Here is a 22,187-nt window from a genome sequence, read left to right as displayed (position 1 = left end):
TCCTGCAAGACTGTAAAACAAACAACTGCAAAAGAAGAAAGGCAGAGAGAGGAAGAGGTGAGCAGTTCAGGGTGATGAACATCTGGTCGCAACTTCCCTTTGAGACTCACAGCAGCTGGTGAGTATATCAAAATCTTTACGTCTGTCTAGAATGACAGCATTGTAGGGAGTTTAATGTGTTGATGGAGGATGTTTGCATGTTTTAGCCTGTGAGCTCACTGTGATTTACTGTAAGGTGTTCAACTGAGTTGACAGCAAAGCTTTACAGTCATTTCAAATTGATGAAAGGTTTTTATGAGTCATAAGAGATGGAAGATTACAATCATAATTGATATTTAAGCTAAAAAACGATTGCTTTTTTTTATTAGCGTGTAGGGTCCAAAACAGGCTGAACTTTAAAATGACCTGACTTAATGGTAGAATACTTTAAAAAGGGTCTGCATGATACGACCACATGCACACATGCATCAACACACACTCACTCTTTCTCATAAAAACACACACACACACACACACAGCTTGGGTGGAGCTGGAAACATAAGCAAGTCTTTCATGAGATCAGCCTCTACCTGAGCAATAAAGAGCCATCTGTGCTGTGAATAAACTGATGATGTGCACACACACACACACACACACACACACACACACACACACACACACACACACACACACACACACACACACACACACACACACAGAGAAATGCTTGTTTCTGTCACTTCCCACCTTCAGCGTCGTGGCACTGTAGAGTAAGGTCAGGTTATTTCTCTTTCTGTGCATTTTATAGCAGCTACCGTAAACCTGACAAGCAGTCCAACAGCAGTGAGACCAGGGCACTTGAAATGGACTGGTAATGAAATAAGCTGCTCACAAAACATTGAGACACATCAGGACGAGACTGACCAGGTTGGTTGATTCACTTTCTCCGGTTGTCATTTGATTTGTTAGATGTAAAAACTTCTTTAGCCTATATCTTTAACTCTCTCCTACAGCTGTTTCTTTCTCTATGTAAAGTCCCTTGAGACTTTCTTGTGATAAAATGCAAAAAAAAAAAAAAGATAACCTTGACTTTTGCTGTTGCAGTTACTTTCACAATAGGTGCAAAATCAATAACATTAGATCTGTCTTATAGTGGGAATGATTTGACATTCAATTAATTCATAATTATCTGATTTTTGATTTGTATTTATGCAAGCATTGTCTATCAATCCACCACTTTGATCCAGACAGAAATATCTCAACAACTATTGGATGATTTCCATGAGACTTTACAGACATTCATGGTGCCCAGAGGATGAATCATAATAACTTTGGTGATCCCATGACCTTTCCTCTAGCACCACCATCAGGTCAAAATTTTCTTTGGTTCAGGAAAACTACCTTTAAGATGAATGACATTCCCATTAGCCTCAGCCGCACTTTGTGTTTAGTGCCAATTAGCAAATGTTCGCATGCTAACACACTAAACTAAGATGGTGAACATGGTAAAATTACACCAGCATGCTGATGTTAGCATTTAGCACAAAGCACCGCTGTGCATTAGCGCAGCCTCATAGGGCTGCTAGCATGGCTGTAAACTCTCAAAGTCTTGTTTTCTTTTGAAATACTGGATACTCAACGTTTGAGTCCATAACAAATAGGGCAAAAAGGGCTCATGACTTTTCAAATAAATGTTAAGGGGTGACGTCTAAAAGGTTGGGAATCACTCCTATAAAATGTATATTGTCATTGTAGGGAGTTTAAGAGCTTTGGTGATGATCTCTACATGCGACACAACACCTGTGAAGATGCTGCCTGAGGATGTGACAGATACGGACTACATGAGAAAACTGGAGGAAGTCTTCTTGAAAAGCCATATTTATTAATCTATGATTTAGGAACTATGGGTTGCTCATGTTTTTGTGGGTGCATCTCCACGTGACAAAAGTACTGTCATGATTTTATAAGCCACAGGTGTTTAAGTTTTTTTTTTTTAAGATAATCCACCATGTTTAAACGGTGGCTTTTAGCCCTGTCGGCCCGGGTCGGCCTCACTGTGCTGGGCCTCTGCTGCTGTCTGTCCCTGTTCTACCTCCTCGCCTGTAAACCGACGTCTCACAGCAGCCAGCAGTCTCTGCTGTGGTCTGGTGGGGCAACCAGTAAGGAAGGATACATGGCCTTGTTGCAGGAGAGGGAGGACTCTCACAGACATTACATCAACAGCCTGACGAAGCAGATAGCCCAGCTGAAAGAAGCTCTCCAGGAGAGGACGCAGCAGCTTCAAGAGTCCCTGGAGAAAGCTAAAACAAGAGGGATTCTGCCTCAGGGTCTGGAGAGTCTGCACAAAACCCCGACACAGACTGACCTTAAGGTATAGGAAAACATGATACAGGATGGTGCAGATGCAGAATAGATTCAGGAGTAATGTGTGCTGATGATAAATGAAGTGTGACGTTATAGATGTAGTAGTAAATGTTACATCATGTCCTCCAGGATTTCTTGCGCTCCCAGCTGAACCAGGCAGAGGTGAACTCAGGTGTAAAGCTGCCCAGCGAATATGCAGTGATTCCTTTTGACACTTTCACCCTGCGGAGGTGAGTGGGCCAGCTGTTTATTGGTAAGGACAACTTTGGAGCTATAAGGGCCTCCAGAAGTACTTCTGATGTCTTACCTCATGCCTCTTCATTGAAGGTTTTGTTTTGTGTCACTCAGGGTTTACCAGCTGGAGACAGGGCTGACAAGGCACCCAGAGGAGAAGCCTGTGAGGAGAGACCGCAGAGACGAGCTGATAAGCACAGTGGAAACAGCTCTGCACGTCCTGAACGGACCTCAGCAACACACTGACAACACCAGACGGAAGCGCATATACTCCCCTTCAGACTTCATAGAGGGTGAGAAAGATTTCAGTTCATTCATTCATCTTCACATGTTTAATCTTGGTGGATGGCAGGAAAACCTCAGAAAAAGTTGGTCCATCCACAGCTGGACAAAGTAGACGGCCTACACATAGGCGGGGGCCTATGATGGTTTTCATGTTGATTGAAGAAATTTCAGATGTAAGAGTTGTTTCTGTAAATCTACAAAACACAATGTGTGCTGCATCGATCTAATCCATGCTTGCTCTCATGCTCTTATGTCACAATTTTTCTGGCTCTGATTGGTTAGTTTTTCCAACCAGGCAAACGGCTGTTAATGAGCAGAACACCAAGACCTTTGAATGTGGCTGAGTTCCAAATTGCATATTTTTCTTTTCACTTTTTGTATGCACTGCAGCTGCCTTTACAAAGTATGTACTGTTGCAAGCAATATGCATACGATTAAGACATACTACTTCTTCATAACTGGTATTTTTGGCATACTACATTTGACATCGGAATCAGAGAGTGATTCAGAGGTCTGGAACCAGGGTAGGAAACTAGAGCATCCAGAGAAAACCACAATGGGAAAAAGGGTGAACTATGCAAAGGTCAAGGTATAAATCTATGGCTAGTGTTATCTTTTCAAGGTTAATTTATTGTAGCAGGGTTGCTCAACAAAATGCTTTGCATCCACAGTGGGGGAAAATAATTGGAAAAATATTGTCAAAAACATACTGTATGCGTTTTGTAAGTAGTAAAGTCCTCATTTTTACTTTAAAAATGTAATGGCATGCATTATTTAGTTAAGTGTCTTCTAAAAGTTAATGTTTAATCGTAGAGTGAAAAGTGTTATATAATAGCTGGTTACTACATCTGTTCTATTGCCATTAAACCCAGTACAATCTCACAGCACCACTACGAAACAGGTGCTCTTATATTAGCATCTTTAAAACATTGGTAACGCTTTTTTTCCCCATAGGTTCCATAAACTGTCCTAGGAAATTATAGGACTATATGATTTGGTATTAATAATAGGGACAATAGAGAAATATTCATGATAGAGTAAGTGTAGTTTAGTTTATTGTTAACCTGCTTGGCACAGGCAAAAAGACTTTCACTCTCTTAATTGAAATGAATTAATGGAAAATGCACCAATTAAACACTATGTCCAGTTTCCCTGCATTACTGTCATATATCAGTTAAATTATAGGAAAAAATATGGACAAATAAAATGAAGTGCTGTCTGTCTCTGTCATAGGTTTGACCCGTACAGAGCGGGACAGAGGAACCGTTTACGATCTGATGTTTAAAGGCGCCGGCCCGAAGGACTTCACACAGCTCGTGCTCTTCAGGCCATTTGGTCCCATGATGAAGGTGAAGAGCGAGAGTGTGGACACGCGCAGCATGCTCATCAACATCATCGTACCTCTTTCCAAGAGGCCGGACGCATTCAGGCAGTTCATCAACAACTTCAGGTATCATTTGTAAATTGAATTCAAGCTGGCACCCATTCACACCAACTGAGATTGTATCAGGACATTATTGATCTTACACTTAAAAGTAGTAGTTGGAGGGTGCCCGGATAGCTCAGTTGGTAGAGCGGGCGCCCATCTAAAGAGGTTTACTCCTCAATGCAGCGGGCCTGGGTTCGACTCCAACCTGTGCTGCATGCCATTCCCCCTTTCATTTCTTCAGCCGTCCTGTCAATAAAGGCCTAAAAATGCCCCAAAAAATAAAATTGTATTTGGAAATGCTGAGTGCATCCTTGTCTTAATACTGTAGTAGCTTGGTAAAAAAAGCCAATAAGACTACTCTCCGCTTTAGATACAATTGGAAGTTTTCACACACACACACTTGTTGTCCTTATCTAAAAACAAAATGGTAATTTATCTCTGGATAAAGTAGTAGCCTATAGAAGTGGGCCTAACGTGGTTATTTGTATAAATCGTATGATGTTTCTGGTTCAGAGAGGTTTGCATCCGGCTGGACGGCAGGGTTCATCTGACTGTGGTCTACTTTGGTCGAGATCAGATAGACCAGGTGAAAGCCATGTTGGACCAGACCACCAGGTAATGTAGTCATTTTACAGTTTAATTATCAGCTAATGTGTGTTAAAGTAAACCATATTCACCTACAATATCGTCCTCTGATCTATTTTCTCTTCTATTCCTTAAAAGCTCCTACAAATATTTAGTCTACAAATGCAACTCTTTTGTTCATATAGTCCTGAGTAAATTCCCAATTTAAAACCAAATCCTAAACTTTGTGTTTCAAGTCTTAAACAAGTCACTATGCACCCCTTTACCAAATGTAATGCCATTTAAATTTAGTGAAAGTACAGTAGGACAGTAAATTTACAGAAATAATGAATGCTTTTTCAATTTTGTATTTATTACTTTCAAATAAAAAATGTAAAGCAAAATGCCTCTATACTCTACATTTAGTCCTGTGATACAATTACAGTCAATTGTAATTTGTGAGCTGAATGTTTTTCTATCCATTTTTGGTTGACCAGAGTGAGTGAGTGAGTCAGTCATTACATTTGAATGCAATAATTTAAAAGTCTTTATGATTTAGTGAAATTTAAAGTTATCAGATTCCTAACCTGAGTTGAAAACATGTAACTCGAGTCCACACTTCTACCAAGATAATAATGCGCAATGGCACTGATTACTTAATTAATATTAACAGAATGAAGGCAATTACTGCAAGACTATATGGAAATCTGTCTCTTCTTCTCTGCTCTTTTGGAGTTTACTTTCACAGATGTGTCTAAAAACTGATAAAAAAAAATAAATAAATTGAAAGAGAGTATGGGAGCAAAATACCATAGATCCTCTATGAGCAACTAACATATGTAATGCTGCAACAGTGTGGTGAGACTTTATGTCTGCAGGTTGGCTGTTTCTGAATGATTATTCACTAAATATTTCAAATTAAAACCCTTAGATGCATCAGCGTACCTATCTAAGTAAACACAGATAATGTTTTTTCTTCTTCTTCTCTCCCTCAGAGAGACTCGGTTCAGGAGCTTCACTTTGATCCAGCTGAATGAGGAGTTTTCTCGTGGTCGGGGCTTAGAAGTGGGCACCAGGGCTTGGAGGCGCAGTCAGAACGTCCTGCTCTTCTTCTGTGATGTTGACATCCACTTTACCACCGACTTCTTAACTTCCTGTCGTCTCAACGCAGAACCTGGTGAGCAAGAGGATTTATGAAACATTTAGGCATGAGCTTTGCCAACACATATGAAACATTTCAACACCTTCCAGAGAGGTTACCCAGCCTTGATTCATACTATAATCGGTTGCTACAAGGATAACACAACTTAGGTTAAAGATTTAGTTGATGATGGTGAATAATGACAACATTAAATATTGCCTGTTTAAGTACTGTCTCGGCCATCTTTTCCATTGCATTAAAGCCTCTGTTGTGGCTGATTAGACCTCTGCTCAGGTTGAAGTGGGCCGGAACTTACATGCAAATTTTTGGGGTCACACATCTTTTCTACCAATAAGAATAATAAAGCTGTCATTTGTCCTGCCCTAACAGGCGCAACAAAGCTAACAAGAGATTCAGGAAGATGTCAATCAATCAGTCTATACCCACCCACACAGTCCTGGGACGAGGTCTAATCAGCCAGATTAATCCAAAACACCTGTGTGGGTGTTCAGGGCCTTTAATTAAAGGCACCACACACCCACACAGGTGCTTTCAATTGTTCTGGCTGATTAGACATCTGCTCAGGTTATGTGAGGTCACCAAACTTCATCAACTATAGACCTTTTTCACAGCAGACATGTTGACATGTCATAGTAAGAAAAGCACAGGTGTATTCAAAACCATTGATGATGGCTGCATTCCACTTAGGAGAGGCCCTGGTATTGTGCATGCTGACTCGCTGAAATAGCTTACTGGGACACTTGATGGAATTGAGCCATCGTTAAGGTTATCAATTTCAGCTGTGCTTTTCCTACTATGACAAGTCAAAAAATGTCTGCTGTGAAAAAGGTCCATTGGGTGGACTCCAAAAACCTGTACGGTGCCAGTTTGAGTGGTTTCCTCTCCAATTCAATTTGACACACAAAACTGCACATGCCGCTTATTCTGACTTGAATACACGGCTCTGTGCACCACATGTTCCAACAGCATCATAAACAATAAAGACAATGAGGGCACAATGAGCACATATGTCACATGATTTGTTGTAGCTAAATCCAAAAGGTACTTAAATTAAAGTTCACCACTGACTGACTGACTGAATCCCCTGCTGTTTGATTATCAGCTGATTAAGATTCAACGTCACACCTGCCCATGCTGCTGCGTAACAACATGCTCACAATTGGTCTTTTTCACAGGAGACAACAGCGTTAATGTGAGTACCACCTGTGGTTCTCCTACAATGACAAGTCGAAATGTCTGCTGTAAAAACACTCAAAATTATGGCGAAGGACTTGCACTAACCTCATAATTAAAATGATAATCTATGAGAGTATCTTGATTTAAAAAAAAAAAAAATAAATGAAAAGGTAGCACAGCTCAAATTTCACATGCGAGTCAAATAAACAAGTAAAATGTGAGTATTTTGTCCTCCTCGACTTAGAAATTTGAGATGTGCTACCTTTTCACATTTTTTGGAATATGCTCATATTTTGGGTTTAGCACCACACTCAGAAACCTACAGCGCAACCTCCTTTTCCAATACCCTTTTGATTTTGTCCCTATCTTTATTATTAAGAAGTGCAACTGCACTTCCCAGGGATCCGTTAGCAGTCAGTCAGTATGTCTTTGTTCAGGCCTGGTGGTTGTTGTACCCAGTTCTTATTCTTTTCACTCCAGTCAAACCTCTGCTGTTGCTGCCAGTAATGAAAAATGCATCACTTCCAGGCTACCAGGTGTTTAAAACAGAAAATATGTATTACTGTAGATTGATGGTGTTTTATTACCGCTTTTTCAAAAGGGTTGTACTTGTAGAACACCTGACACATTATCAAATGTGACTGGACATTTTGTTTGTTTAAACTGTTTTTGTTTCTAGGTAAGAAAGTGTACTATCCAGTGCTCTTTAGCCAGTACAACCCATCTATTATCTATAGTAATCAGACACTTCTACCCTCTGTTCAACAACAACTGGTAGGTAAACAATCTCAATGTACAATAATAAATATACAAAATATACAAACAGCTAACTTGAATTGTCAGGATGTCATCATGATATAAGAAAAATGATTTGCTCTCTTTGTCTCAGGTGATAAAGAAGGAAACTGGATTCTGGAGAGACTTTGGGTTTGGCATGACATGCCAGTACAGGTCTGATTTCCTCAACATAGGTAATGGAAAAGCTTGTGTCATCACTAATTTCCCTAATTTTATGTTTTGTAGGACATAACACAATTAAATATTACAATCCACATTAGGACCGCAATGAACGATTATTTTCAGTCGATTAATCTGTTGATTATCTTCTTGTTTATTCGATCATTTGTTTGGTCTATAAAATGTTGGAAAATGGTGAAAAATGTGGATCAGTGTTTCCCAAAAGCCCAAGATAACGTCCTCAAATGTCTTGGTTTGTCCACAACTCAAAGATATTCAGTTTACTGTCACAGAGGAGAGAAGAAACTAGAAAATATTCACATTTAAGAAGCTGGAATCAAATAATTTTTTACCTTTGTCTTAAAAAATGACTCAAACCGACTAATTGATTTTCAAAATAGTTGGCGATTAATTTAAGAGTTGACAACTAATCGATTAATCTTTGCAGCTCTAATCCACATAGCCTACTGGCTAGTAATGAAATTACAGGATTATATATTTTATATAAAATTCCACTATTCTCTCTATAACAGATGGTATTGTCTTGACTACCTTTTCTCTAACTGTGAAAAAGCTCTTTCCCTCCCTGATATGTTGTTAGTTTACACATCTGAATATCTGTCTGCTTAATCCCATTTCCTTGTTTTTTTAACAACATCAAATTTAAGGAAACAAGATTATCTAAAAATGCTGTTTTTGACTATGATTTTAACTCAGCCATTGAACAGCCATACCTAAAGTGAAGTCATATGCCTCTCCTGATTCTCGCTGTCTCACTGTACTAAACTAAACTAAACCTTCTAAACCTGGTAGGTGGTTTTGACCGTAACATCAAAGGTTGGGGGTTGGAGGACGTGCACCTGTACAGGAAGTACCTTCACAGTAAACTGATGGTGATTCGCTCTCCGTCCAGAGGCCTTTTCCACTTATGGCACGAGAAGAACTGTGCAGACGAGCTCCCTTCAGACAAATACAAGATGTGTATGCAGACCAAAGCCATGAGCGAAGCCTCGCACGGCCAGCTGGGGGAGCTGTTTGTCAAACGAGAGATTGAGGTTCATTTGAGCTCCCAGAAGGAGATGAACAGAGGAACATGATGAGGACAGTATAATAGGCTTTGGTGACGTTATTAGTTACTGTTCCTGTACGTTCTTATTCTGGTTTACTTACATGAACTATTGAGCTTCAAACTTGACTTACTGTGATTATTGTTCTCCAAATTCACACATAAACTTGTGAAAATAATGACTGATATGTTTTGTGTGAATAAAATAATTAACTATGTGATCTAATTGTGTACTTTGTTTTATTTCCATAGGACTGTCACAGAGAGAATATGGTCTATAACTTTTTCTGTCATGCCTCCTCTGGAAGCAGCAAAAAATATGTTTATATCAACCAGTAACATTACAGGGGAAATAACTTTCTCATTCATTTCTGTTGTGCAAAATGCAAATTATCACAAACAAAAGAACAAAGACTCTCTTGCTACTGCATACTGAAAGTGAGATACACGTATTCGTATTTTGGTAACACTTTATAATAAGAGTACAAATCATATACTTAATGCTTAACTAATGCCTGACTTATGATGATTTAATGCATGAATTAATGTAGGATGTATTATGAATTATTGTTGCTCACCATTAACAAATGATTCTCACTATGACATTAATATTCATGTTTTTTTGGAAAATTCATGATTTTTTTTCAATAACTTCTATGTAATGAATATAAAATAAAATAAAAGAAGAAGCACTAAAATCCCATATGAAGAGGTGTGTCTAGTGTAGTGTAGTATTTTGGTATTACATTTGAGGCGCTGGTCACAACACAACAACAAACCATGAATGTTTTAATATATTTATATAAAGTAGATAAAAGCACTAAACCCCATATGAAGAGGTGTCTCCTGTGTGTGTAGTGATACAATATGGTATTAAGGTTGGGCAAATGCATTGTCCTAAAAAAAAACTTCCTGTAAGTGGAATCCAGCTAATTTGGTCACATGTCAATTAATGTATGACGTACCTGTGAATTAACATTCAACAAGTGCGATTTGAACCCTTATTTCCATTTGTTCCTTTACTTATTTATTTGTGTATTTATTTTTTTGCAGTTGCTATATTATTATGTTATTTTATTGTACAACATTTGAATCATCTGGTGGTTTTTAAATGTGCTTTATAAATAAACTTGATTGAATTGATTTAAAGTGTTACACGTATTTTTATGAATGACACGTTAGCTTGGTGACCAGCCCCAGTTTTTTAAAGTAAATCTGCTTCATAGACTTTCATCACAACAGACATTTGGACTTGAGGAAACGGTAAACTCTCTTCTATTAATAGTGATACTGACGTCACCTCATTAGCGCTGCAGACGCAAAGGGAGGAGCAACTCTGTATCGGCCGACGACTGTCGTAGCGTCAACACAGGCAAGCGATAGGGCCGAAACTCATATTACCACTTCCTTGTCCCGGGCTGCATTTAAATACACCTTGGAATTTCAAAATAAAGTCTGTCCAATAAAAGAACAATATTTCATAGATCGATCGATAGATAAATCGATCGATAGATAGATAGATAAATAGATAGATAGATAGATAGATAGATAGATAGATAGATAGATAGATAGATAGATAGATAGACAGACAGACTATTGACTATTGACTAGTCTACTTAATTGAAAAACAGGACTTTACTCCTGTCAGGTGACTTTGATCACAGTGGACCAGATACCAGAGAGTAATTTATAATAACTTTAGCTAACCCATAGGCGGCGGCCTACAGCCCAAAGCGTCAGGCCTTTTGATGCCATCATCCCTTGTTAGTAAAATTAGCAAAATCATGCCCCTTGTTAACCTGCCAACCTGTTCAATATGTTAGTCTAGTGTGCCTGACTCATTGATCCTTTATCTGAGGTTTGTGCAAGTTAGACTCTAGTCGTTAACAATTAACAAATTGCCCTTGTTAAACATTACCAAATCGCCTGCTGCATAGCCTATAAGTTGGCCTATTTAACAGAAACTTCATAAAGAAATAAACATAAACAATTGGGGAAATAACACATTTATAGAGTTGAAACATTCCGTTTTCCGATAATTGATAATAATCTTTTTTTTTATTTTTAAATGCATTGACAACAGCATGGCTGAGCTGCTGGGCGTCCATCGAGCCCCTCATCCTCATTAACTGTTATTTAGTTATTATTAATTGAATGTTCCTTGTTTTTGCATGTCTTTTTCTGTTCTATTTTGTGTCTTTTGAGAAGCACAATGTAACCTATTGCGTCTTTTAGTAGGCCATAAAATGTTCCTTATCAGTAAACTTTTATTCATCATCACTGTGAGGAATTGCACTTTTATTACCAAACTGTCTTCACCCACTCAAAGTCACAACTCAGCAGCTCAGAGTTTAACTACAGGTTGCCGTGTAGTCTCGCATTGCCAGACCTTCCTCCACAGCGCTGCGGAGCTACACAACACACACACACACACACGCACCATATTGCTTATTTTTCCTAGCTGTGCGTGAAGGCAGCATTAATCACACCGGTAGAAGAGCGCTCGTGGCGCCCGCACCTTATATCTGAGGATAGGACGGTATGAGCTGAAGAAATCCTGCTATGTTATGATGTTTTGTGAGCAGCTGAGATGGTGAGCGGCTCTTCACATGTGTAGTGGTGTTAGAATATATTTAGACTTTTAGTTCGGTGTTTTTTGACCTAGAGTAGGCCTATATTTTTGTAACCCCCCCCCCGGTAGTTTTAGCTTCTCGACAGTCACGGAGTTTGGTGGTAGCACAATGATACTGTTTTGATTTTTTTTACTGGAATAGCGAGACATGTGCGGCAGATAGGCTGCGTCTCTTGTCACCTAAAACCAGCCGGCACCACCGGGACCGGACATTTTTTACAAAGACTGAGACCAGAAGAAGGAGACGCAACATGTTTGAAGCTGCAGGGATCCCCCTCATCGTGCTGGACGTTGTCTGTCTCATCCTCGGTATGTAAACCTGCTCCACCCCTGTCTTTTAAACCGAATTTTTAATCCGTAATTCTCGCTAAAGTCGAACATTTTCTTTGTCATAACACTCCTACAGCAACTATTCTGTAGAGACATATTAAAGAAAGTAGTAGTAGTCTTTAAGCAAATCATATTATTTGCATACACGCCATAGGCTACACACATCCGGAGGCTTGAGATTTTAGTGAACCAGGCAGGAAGATGGAAAAAAAAAGGCAACAAAGTCCCACCCTGTGTGTTTTTTCCTAGGCAAAGCTGTATTTTTAGCTTAGTGTTTGTAATGTAATCATAGCACAGAGACAAGCTGCAGGACTGCTAAATGTAAATGACAATACTTGGAATACAAATACATTAAAGAAACTCTACTATCTGGGGACACTCAGACAGTTCAGTTTGATAGCTGCCATTTAAGAGAGGTTTAGACTGAAATATTTTCATGTGATTAATCTGCACTCCCTCACTTTGCTGTCAGTGTCTTATTATGTGGTCAGCTGTGCTGCTGACTGTGCACCAATCTTCTCATTAAGTTTGGAGCTGACAGCAACAATAAAACTGGAAATTGTAAACTTTTATTTCCAGTCACATATCTTCTGTCCAAAGTCTAACTCTAATTCTAGTTCATTATAAGTCCTTCATTTTGGTTTAGTAAACTTTATGTTCTACAGTATGTGGGACACTCCTGTAAAATCAGTGGTTGAAGAAGAATTCATATCCTGTACTTAATTAAAATTAGAAATACCACAATGTAAACAAAACTCCAGTAAAAGTGCTGCATTTAAAAGTATTTTAGGTATAAGGTATTAAGTATTATAAGCCAAATAGGCTATAACCTAGGCCTATCCATTATGCAGAAAAATGCCCCCTGTGAATGTTATATCTATACATTTACATGAACTATTGGGTAATTATTACTAATTCATCAATGTGTAAGCAGCGTTTTACTGTCGTAGTTGGTCGAGCTGATTTTAACTACTTTAAATACTCTTTTGTCGTTTAATCTATAACAATGGTTCACCCTTTAGGTATATTAAGTTAATATACCTAAATTTGTACTTAGTACTTAGTAACTACAGCGCTTAAATCAATGTGGTGGAGTAAAAAGTACAATATTTCTCTCTGAAATGTAAAGTAGAACTATTAAGTAGCATACTAATACTCAGTATCGAAAAAATTATACCTACAGTACTTTTTTAAACTTGTTTTACAGTGTAAACAATATTTTTAATATCAGTGAGGCCGTTTCCTCGTGGTATAAAAATCCTATTACTACCCCAATAATATGTCTTCAATGCTTAACTTATCGTTGATTCATTATTTTCTACTATCTTCACTTATTAAAGGTTCAGTAGGTAACCTTTATAAAAATAACTTTTGCCATTTTTGCTGAAACTATCACTATATGCAGACAGTAGCACATGAGACAGATATGTATCAAATATGTATCAAGATTTTGTTACTTCATTGTCTATTTCTCGCCTCAAATGTTTTCAGCAACATATTTTAGTGTACTGTTTAGCTGTAAAATCAAGTTTGTGACCAAATCAAATAGCCTACAGCCCGGCCGGAGCAAACCTTTTCATTTCAAATCAAAAACCTTTAATTACAGCAAATTGTCAACATAAAATACAGACACGTATAACACATGCCTGCTAATAATGACTGCTGAATACATATTATCATATAAGTAAAAATAAACATTTAAATAGTGGATATTATACCACTTTTTGCTTTTTAGGTGGAAGACAGACTCATCTTAGTTAAAGTAGACAGTAGTTTAAAAGATGTACTGCTACTTAGATTCGAATAGTCCACTGATGTCATTTCAAAGCCAGGTTTAGTTTATTCAGAATTTCAAAAGACAGTCGGTGGAATTTGCCCTGCAGTAGGTTTAAACGGACACGCCTAAACAAAGGTCTGTGACTGTGTGATAACTCATCTAGCCAGAAAGCATCATTAGCATAGCCTGACAAGCCAGACCCACATCAAGATGTTGGGTCTGGGAACTCACCATTGGCAGGGCTCAATCCGAGGGGCGGGATAAATGGTCTTTCAAATTCCCTCTGCACTCATAGCCAACCAGAGCAACGCTAGTTGATAGATTCAACTTTTGCCGTATCCGGTCGGCAAAACTCCGAACACATCTTCCTTTTTTAAGAATGGCTTCAGTACTTAACTCCAAGTCTTCCAGAATCGCGGCTGAAGCTGATTCGAAAGACCGCTGTTCGCCAGCAGCAGCAGCCATCTTCTTTGTTTTCAAGTAGCAGGGAATTCACGCGGAACCGTTGCAACTCTGCCGTCATTATGTTAAGCCCGCCCACCGACTTTATACACGATGTGATTGGCCTGACCAGAATTTGGTTTTTCCAGCTCGCAAGCCAACGGAGAGTTGCTAGACAGACCATGGCTGCAAATTACATTTGCTGCCCCTAGGGTGCGTGATCGTACTTAGAAGAATGCTTGGCATTGCATTACTGACTTCAGATTAGCCAAATGCCTGTGTGTTTTTTGCTTTTTATGTGTTTTGGTTACAGATTAACACCAGATGAAAATTAGCCTGTATGGCTAAATGTTGCTTTAAGTGCATTGTCCCTTCTTAAGTAAACATAACGAGTCCCTTCAGCTAATCATACCTTCACTGTTCCAATATCTAAAGTCTAAAGTAAACATATGACTTTTGCAATATTGTTCTGCGTTAACACAAGGCCTCAAGCCTTTTAATTCAGTTATTGTGCAACTTGAACAGAGTCAATATTTTTCCTTGCAGCTAAATGAAACCCACACGAGTCACCAGCTTCTTTTTCAGGAGGGGAAACGCCTGTTTGATGCCAACATAGCATTTTTCAAGAAACTAAAAACATAAATTTTATTAGCATTGTAGTTATATATACAATAGTAGCAATGGCTCATAACTAAGTCACACAAGTATTTGCAGCTGCTTGTAAACATGATGTACATTTTGGTGATATAAGATGTAAAACCAGATGAAATCTAATTAGTTATTATTAATTTAATGTTCCTTGTTTTTGCATGTGGCTTTTTCTGTTCTATTTTATGTCTTTTCAAAAGCACAATGTAGCCTATTGTATATTTTAGTAGGCTATAAAATGTGCCTTATCAGTAAACTTTTATTGATCATTGTGATGAATTGCACTTTTATTACCAAACTCTCTCCACCCACTCAACGGCACAACTCAGCAGCTCAGAGTTTCACAGACAAAACTACAGGTTGCCAGCAACAAACACACACCACATCGCTTGTTTTTCCTAGCTGTACATGAAGGCAGCATTAATCACAACATTGGTGGTGGTATATCATTTATACTTATATCTCTTTCTTCATTTTTAACAGTTGGACTTCCATTTTTTATCCTTACCCCTCAACACAACCCTTTCAAACGGGGGTTCTTCTGTAACGATGAGTCTATCAGATACCCCCTCAAAGAGGACACCATATCCTACCAGCTGCTGGGAGGAGTCATGATCCCCTTCACACTGATCGTGGTAAGTCAACAGTCGTCTTTTTCCATAAGTTCTCTGACCTTTTAAATGTCAATTGTTGAGTTTACTTATTGTTTAAATCTCTTCTGTTGCAGATCGTCTGTGGCGAGTGCCTTTCTGTTTACTTGTCTCGCATCAAGAACCAGTCTTTGAGGACCAAGTATGTGGCGTGTGTCTACAAAGCTGTGGGGAGCTATGTGTTCGGAGCTGCTGCCAGCCAGTCTCTGACAGACATAGCCAAGTACTCCATCGGCCGCCTGCGGCCAAACTTCCTGGCTGTATGCAAACCAGTCTGGAATACCATCAACTGCAAAGCTGGCGGATACATCGAGAACTTCACTTGCACTGGAGACAAGTTTCTGGTAGATGAGGCCAGGTAAATGTCTTGAACATGGATTAAATTAAACCCACAACAGCAACTTCTGATAAACGTCACCAAATATAAAATTTTCTTTGACTAAATGATAACATTTAGTACTATTATGTGTTAGTAGAGTCTCACCGAGCCTGATCATCTGAGAGTGCCCAGTTATTTGCATTACTTTCCCAAGATATATCCTGACTTTTAGTCCCTAAAACTCAAGTCGGTACAGAAAAATACTTTGCACATCTACAACGTGAGACAGATTCGTCGAAGGGGGACAAGCAGGTCAAAAGTAGCAAAACTCCCGCATACTGTCTAACTTGCAAAAAATATATTAAGTTTAATAGTAGGCAACGTTTCGGTACTAGACCATCTTCAGGCAAAAGTACGTAAAACTCCAAATCATAAACTTTCCACAATTACTCATGATGACATCAGTAAAGCTATTTTCTCAGATTAAGCTCCTCTAGAGTCCCAGCAGACATTATACAACTGTTTTCACGGTCTAAGTCGTGCTCCTCTCAACTAGTAAACTCATTTTGATGTGTAAAATTAGTGGAGTTCTTTCTTTTATTCCTTCTAAATGTATATCAATACAGTAATATTACATTTAAGAGTTTGATTATGATAGACCTGTGTTATGAATGAATAAAAAGTATCTCTTTTGTTTATCTTTTGCAGACTGTCCTTCTACTCTGGTCATTCATCCTTCTCTATGTACTGCATGCTGTTCCTTGTAGTAAGTACAAATTTTCTACTTCAAAACCTAAAGCCCAAATGTGGCTTACATTTAATTGCAATAAATGATGAAAAACAATGTTAATTCTAATAAATAGCTTTGCTTTATATGCTTTACTGTCTATATACCATTCAAATGTACCCTAAAAAGGACTCTTTATGTCATTGTCAAAAGAGTTTACGAATTATAAACTTCATAACTCTTTTCAGCAAATGTATTAGCTGCCAACAACCGTACTGTAAATATTGACTTGGACAATATAAACTGATTGTCTAGGTGTGACCCCAAGGCTTTTCTGTTTCTAATATTTGATGATTTCCTTTTCTCCTGTAGCTGTACATTCAAGCCAGACTGAGGTCAGAATGGTCGAGGCTTCTGCGTCCCAGCATCCAATTCTTCCTAATTGCCACTGCTGTGTATGTGGGTCTCTCTCGAGTGTCTGACTACAAACATCACTGGAGTGATGTGCTCACTGGCCTCCTGCAGGGTGGTTTAGTGGCTACTCTCACAGTAAGTTTTGTCTAAAGTTCTATTAGGATAATGGCAAAACAAGGCATAATGATACATAACATTTATTGTCACAATATGCAACAGAAAAAGTCAAGTCACTTTATTTATAAGCCATGTTTAAAAAGAGCATATTGACCATGTTTGCCTTTCAAAAGAGGTTAAAGCCTTGAACATGCAGTTTTCTGAAATGTTAAATATGCAAATTAGGCATTATCTAATGCTAACTTTTGCTGAATTTAGGAGAAATTTGCAGGTGCAAATACACAAAGTGTAGTAAAATAAACTCCTAAATGTGTATTTTGGATGTCCCCCCCCCAATAGTCTGAAAGAAGACATGCTATGGAAGTAAAATAGCCCAGAAAACTCAAAATTTAAAAATGATGGTTTTACCTGGGGTGTCTCCCCTTAAGTGTAGAAAAATCATCCTTTAACATGCTGTCTAACAGTATTATATACTATACATTTTGTATCGGCATGTTCCAATTATTTATTGATTATAACTAATTCAACTAATTCAAGATATGTTAAGTATCTTTGGGGTCTCAAAAACAAAGTTCTGTTGGTTTGAGTTGAGTTTTTTAATGACCCACTAGTGAGTCTGTGAGGTTGAAGACATAATATTACTAAATCATTAGAGTGATGAATTAACAATAATAGCACTAACAGTAGAATGTGCTTTAATTGTGTTGCTTGTTTTTCTGCAGGTGTTCTGTGTGTCCAATTTCTTTGAACAGCCAGTGGTCCCAGTGGTGTCACAGGAGGTAGAAGCCTCACACACCAGTTTACAGGAAAACCCTTTCAATGGGAACCACTATGGCAGCACTGAATGAATCTGAGGCCTCAGAGACAACACTCCTTAGGGCCTTTATTTTAAAATAGTCACGGAGGACCTAAAACACATCAATGAACTGCCAGTGTGTGATATTAACTGCTGGCTGTAGCTGTGCATTTCTTCAACACAGTTTGCCCTGTGGAGCCAACGCTGCAGGATTAAACTGCTACCTTTAGCTGCTACCTTTGGTGTGGTCCTTAAACTTTGATTAAGGGAAGAAAAGTGCACTACAGAAGACAGTTGTTGCACTTCACTGAGATATAAAGAAGCAGAACTCTCTGCCAAAGTTTTGGGTAAATCCAACATAAAACAATTTATTATGGAATGACAAAATGAAAAAAAAACAGCATGTTGGGTTTACCTTAGAAAGAGTTGCTTTTTTTACAGTGTGCGCTTGGAAATGTGTTTCTAGTGCATATTGGTCTGATGTTACCATCGTGAATGAATGAAATTCCTTTTGCCCAGAATATAATGAGCGTCTGTGTGCGCACTGCAAGCAGGCTTGTAGAGAGCCTGGCACCTGTGAATTAGAAAACCTGGACTGGAGACGATGTTGATGACGTTCTGCTACCTGCTGTCATGTCACTTCCCTGATGTTATTTCATGAATGAAAAATGCAGTTTGTATGAAGCTCTCTATGTTTTGGTCCATGCAGAAGCTTTAAGCAGTATTGTTTAGAGCGGTACTGAGAAAAATGTGTGCTAAATAAAGAGAGCTCTGTTTTGCTACTTTGTTAAAAAGAAGGGAAATGACTCCTGTGTGTTCTGTCTGTAGAAAAAACAAAGCAGATGTAATGCAGGGGAATGGAGCCTTGGACACAGTGCAGCTGCTGATTTTAAGTGTAGACTTATTTGCTGCAGCAGAATAATAAATGTGTCTTTTTTCTAGTTAGAATTCAGCGTAAGGAATGGCATCAAGGAAGAAAAAACAACAGTGGGATTTATTAACCAAATGCAAAAATGCAGACCTGTATGAAAACAAAACACTGCTTTGGGCGGGTAATTTACTCGCTGTGTAGACAGACCATAGAAACCACAAGCATGCAAATGTGCAACATGTTTGTTATCCCAGCGGTATCATGGATTAAGAGAGGTTAAGCACTACCAGACTATCACTACATATTCTTGCTGTTTCCAACAGGAAGAGGTTGGCTTGTCTTCGCCAGAGAAAACTGTCAGCAGACAGGCGCTAATGGTCGGCTGCTAATGTCCGAGTCGAGGATCTGCTTAAGAGTTTAAATCCTATTACAGTGACTGAGAGAACTAGGTTTAGTTTAACACACAGTGACTGCAATAATACCACACTCATCAATGTCAAGTCTACAGGCTCCATGCAAAGTCACTTATGTATGTATCAGCAGGGCAATTGGGATTCTTCTGCACTTATTTTGTGTGTAGGTGCACAGCTACGTTGACGACAGGGGTTGGCCTTTTAAGTCTTTATTGGAAGTTAAACTGTGAAAACAGTATTGGACAACACATTCAATTATTGTGATACAGAAATTAGTACAGTAACAAGAAAACTGGATTCACAAAAGTTAGACTACAGTAGCTGTCCATTTGGCTATGGTAGTTCATTCAAGAATTACACTGAAATATCAGCATTAAAGCTGCCTTTCATGCCAACTTCCAAGTCATAATTACGAGAGCGCCGATTTGTGCCTGAAAACCAAAGAAAAATGAACACCTCACATCTGTCAAAGACTGACGTTCAATGTAATTAAACCCAAATTTAATAGATATGATGTTATCAATGCACATTTTTTTTTAATCTTCATACAACTAACTTTGGGAATCTTTCCCTTTTCCATTTCTACCATCCACTGGATGCAGTGTAAGCCCCCATATGAAGCACAACACAGTGATTAATCTGGTAATTATACACGTAGTCCACAAAGAAAAAGTAAAAAGAGTAAAATACAGTTTGAGTTCCTATTAAAGCTTTAGTTATTCTTAACTTCCAAATTCCGAAATAATGTCACACAAATCTCAGCATGTCGTTTTTAGGAATGTGTCGATGTTGTAAATTTAGGAAATTCCCACCAAGAAACTTACCATTGTCTCTTTATTGACTTAACTCTGCTGACCTGATGTCACTGCAAATTTGATTTAGAGGCCAAATAGCACTAGTGCTAGTACTATCTAGAGAGTAATATGAATAGGTGTTTCATAGATTCCTTTCCAAGTAGTTTATTTTGAAACTATGCATGCTATGCATTAAGAGAACTGAGCAGGTATGCAGAAATAGGCACTTCAAAATGCTGGGTGAAATTTCCTGAGGAAACTGCAAAAAAAACTGTTTAAAAAAAGAGCCAGTTTATGTGCGTTTGGGGGTTCTGCTATATATCACTAACAAAGGGAATTTGAAGACTATTACAAATATTTCATGGATACTAGATCATGACTCCGTTTGTCTATTGAAAAACTGATCATGTTGCTGTAGCATCACTTCTACCTCCCACATGTGTGAAATCTGACCGGTCATGTTGTCTGTTGCTCCACAGAGCTCTCCCTTGTTGTCACGCTGACCTCGACAATAGTCTTTATTGAAAGCAGCTCCATTCACTCTCACATGTCTCACTTTATCTTGCCAGGCAGTGATGCCACTGGAGAAACAAGCGACTCAGAATGCAACTTGCAATGGCAGCTTTTAAAGAATTGGCACTGAAACATCATAAATTGAATTTCCTTCAAACTACACTTACTTTTTGTTCCTTACACATACTTTGTCATCCCACTTCTCTGAGATAATTTTACACAATGACTAAAATAGTATCAATTGTTTTAAAAAAACAAAGAGTGAGAAAATAATAGATGCAATTGGAGCCATAAATGGTTTTGAACTCCATCTATGAGAGAGCAGAGATTAAAGTTGAGTAACCCAACTGAACCAACAGCTCTGTGTCTCTTTTACCTGTTTGAGAGGAAAAAAAAAAAAAAAAAAAAACAGTTACGTACAACAACATTGGGAAATGAGGTGTAAATAGCAGGTTAGGTTTGTGGTGGTAATAAACTTGTGCGGTTGTGGATGAGGCTGTTACAGAAGAGCACTGCACCTGATCCCTCATGAGAAATATGCACGGTGGTGGAAACTGTTGCTCTCATCATTGGCAGCAAGTTTGTTTTGACTTTGACAAAACTTCAAGTTTACATCTGTGACAATTGGTGCATTAATATAAATTATATAATTTAATCTATGTATTGCATAGTTATATTGTATATAACAGCAGATAAAAGTAGGGAGAAAGTGAGTAAAATGGGAGAAAACGGCTTTGCTGCATCCTCCTGCTTATATGCCGTGATGGAGATTAATAACATTAAGAAATATATACTACATATCAAACTGTTGTAACTAGGGCCAAATGCAGTCCACCATCAGTGACTCATGTTAAAATAACCTTGGGTAGGAGATACAGGTGAGAACTATTGTTGAGTCTTTAGCCTGAGTAGCTCGGTCTAGTTTGTGGCATTTAAAGCCACCTACTGGACATATATCATACAAAAGCTGCACACTATTTGTTTTCCAAGTGTCATGTTACATGCTTAAAAAAAAAAGAGCAATTAATTGAATAATTTATGCATAGAAAATCAATCTGCAACTTTAATCAATTCAGTTTTTCAGTTCAAGGCAAAATATTCTCTAGTTACAGCTTTGCAGAAGAGAGAATTTGATGATTTTCTGTGTGCAGTATTTTAGGGTTAGACCAAAACAGGCAATTAAAACATTTTTTTTTATAAAATATGCCGATTAGTTGATAGGTATCAAATTGTTCTTTGCTCTATTTAACTTTAATGGACACTGCCAAACAGATTTTCATTGTAGTCTGAGCACAATGACGAGACCAAAAGGTTGTTTGTTGCAACCCTACTTAGACAATAATCAGCTTTTCCAGAAAAGACGCAAGATCTATTAGTTTCAAATGTATGAAGTAAAATTAATGTGCTATGTGAATTATGAAATCTAGTAATGATTTGGCAGGATGGACTTCGGCCGCAAGTCTAAATATCACTGTAGTCACTTCAAAGTCAAATGGTTGGGAGCAGTCTCAGAAGTTATAACACAGGAC

The 22,187-nt window shown here is 38.3% G+C and overlaps 2 protein-coding genes across 2 annotated transcripts; both read left to right on the top strand.

Annotated features, from left to right (window-relative positions):
- The first annotated feature begins 720 nt into the window (after window positions 1-720).
- Window positions 721-9,437, top strand: LOC144518381 (chondroitin sulfate N-acetylgalactosaminyltransferase 1-like). The gene is made up of 10 exons (XM_078251022.1): window positions 721-906; window positions 1,735-2,350; window positions 2,473-2,573; window positions 2,692-2,870; window positions 4,096-4,312; window positions 4,805-4,906; window positions 5,851-6,032; window positions 7,873-7,967; window positions 8,083-8,164; window positions 8,964-9,437. Exons 2-10 carry the CDS (start codon window positions 1,988-1,990, stop codon window positions 9,245-9,247), a joined length of 1,605 nt encoding a protein of 534 aa, XP_078107148.1. The 5' UTR covers window positions 721-906; window positions 1,735-1,987; the 3' UTR covers window positions 9,248-9,437.
- Window positions 9,438-11,674: 2,237 nt separating this feature from the next.
- LOC144518380 (phospholipid phosphatase 1-like) lies at window positions 11,675-18,864 on the top strand. The gene is made up of 6 exons (XM_078251020.1): window positions 11,675-12,157; window positions 15,528-15,679; window positions 15,772-16,052; window positions 16,722-16,779; window positions 17,113-17,289; window positions 17,994-18,864. The coding sequence occupies exons 1-6, from the start codon at window positions 12,100-12,102 to the stop codon at window positions 18,117-18,119; spliced, it is 852 nt and encodes a 283-aa protein (XP_078107146.1). The 5' UTR covers window positions 11,675-12,099; the 3' UTR covers window positions 18,120-18,864.
- Window positions 18,865-22,187: the final 3,323 nt, after the last annotated feature.

Source organism: Sander vitreus, chromosome 5, assembly GCF_031162955.1.
Source record: "Sander vitreus isolate 19-12246 chromosome 5, sanVit1, whole genome shotgun sequence".
NCBI classification, from domain to species: Eukaryota; Metazoa; Chordata; class Actinopteri; order Perciformes; family Percidae; genus Sander; species Sander vitreus.
This window is presented reverse-complemented; position numbering and strand designations above follow the sequence as displayed.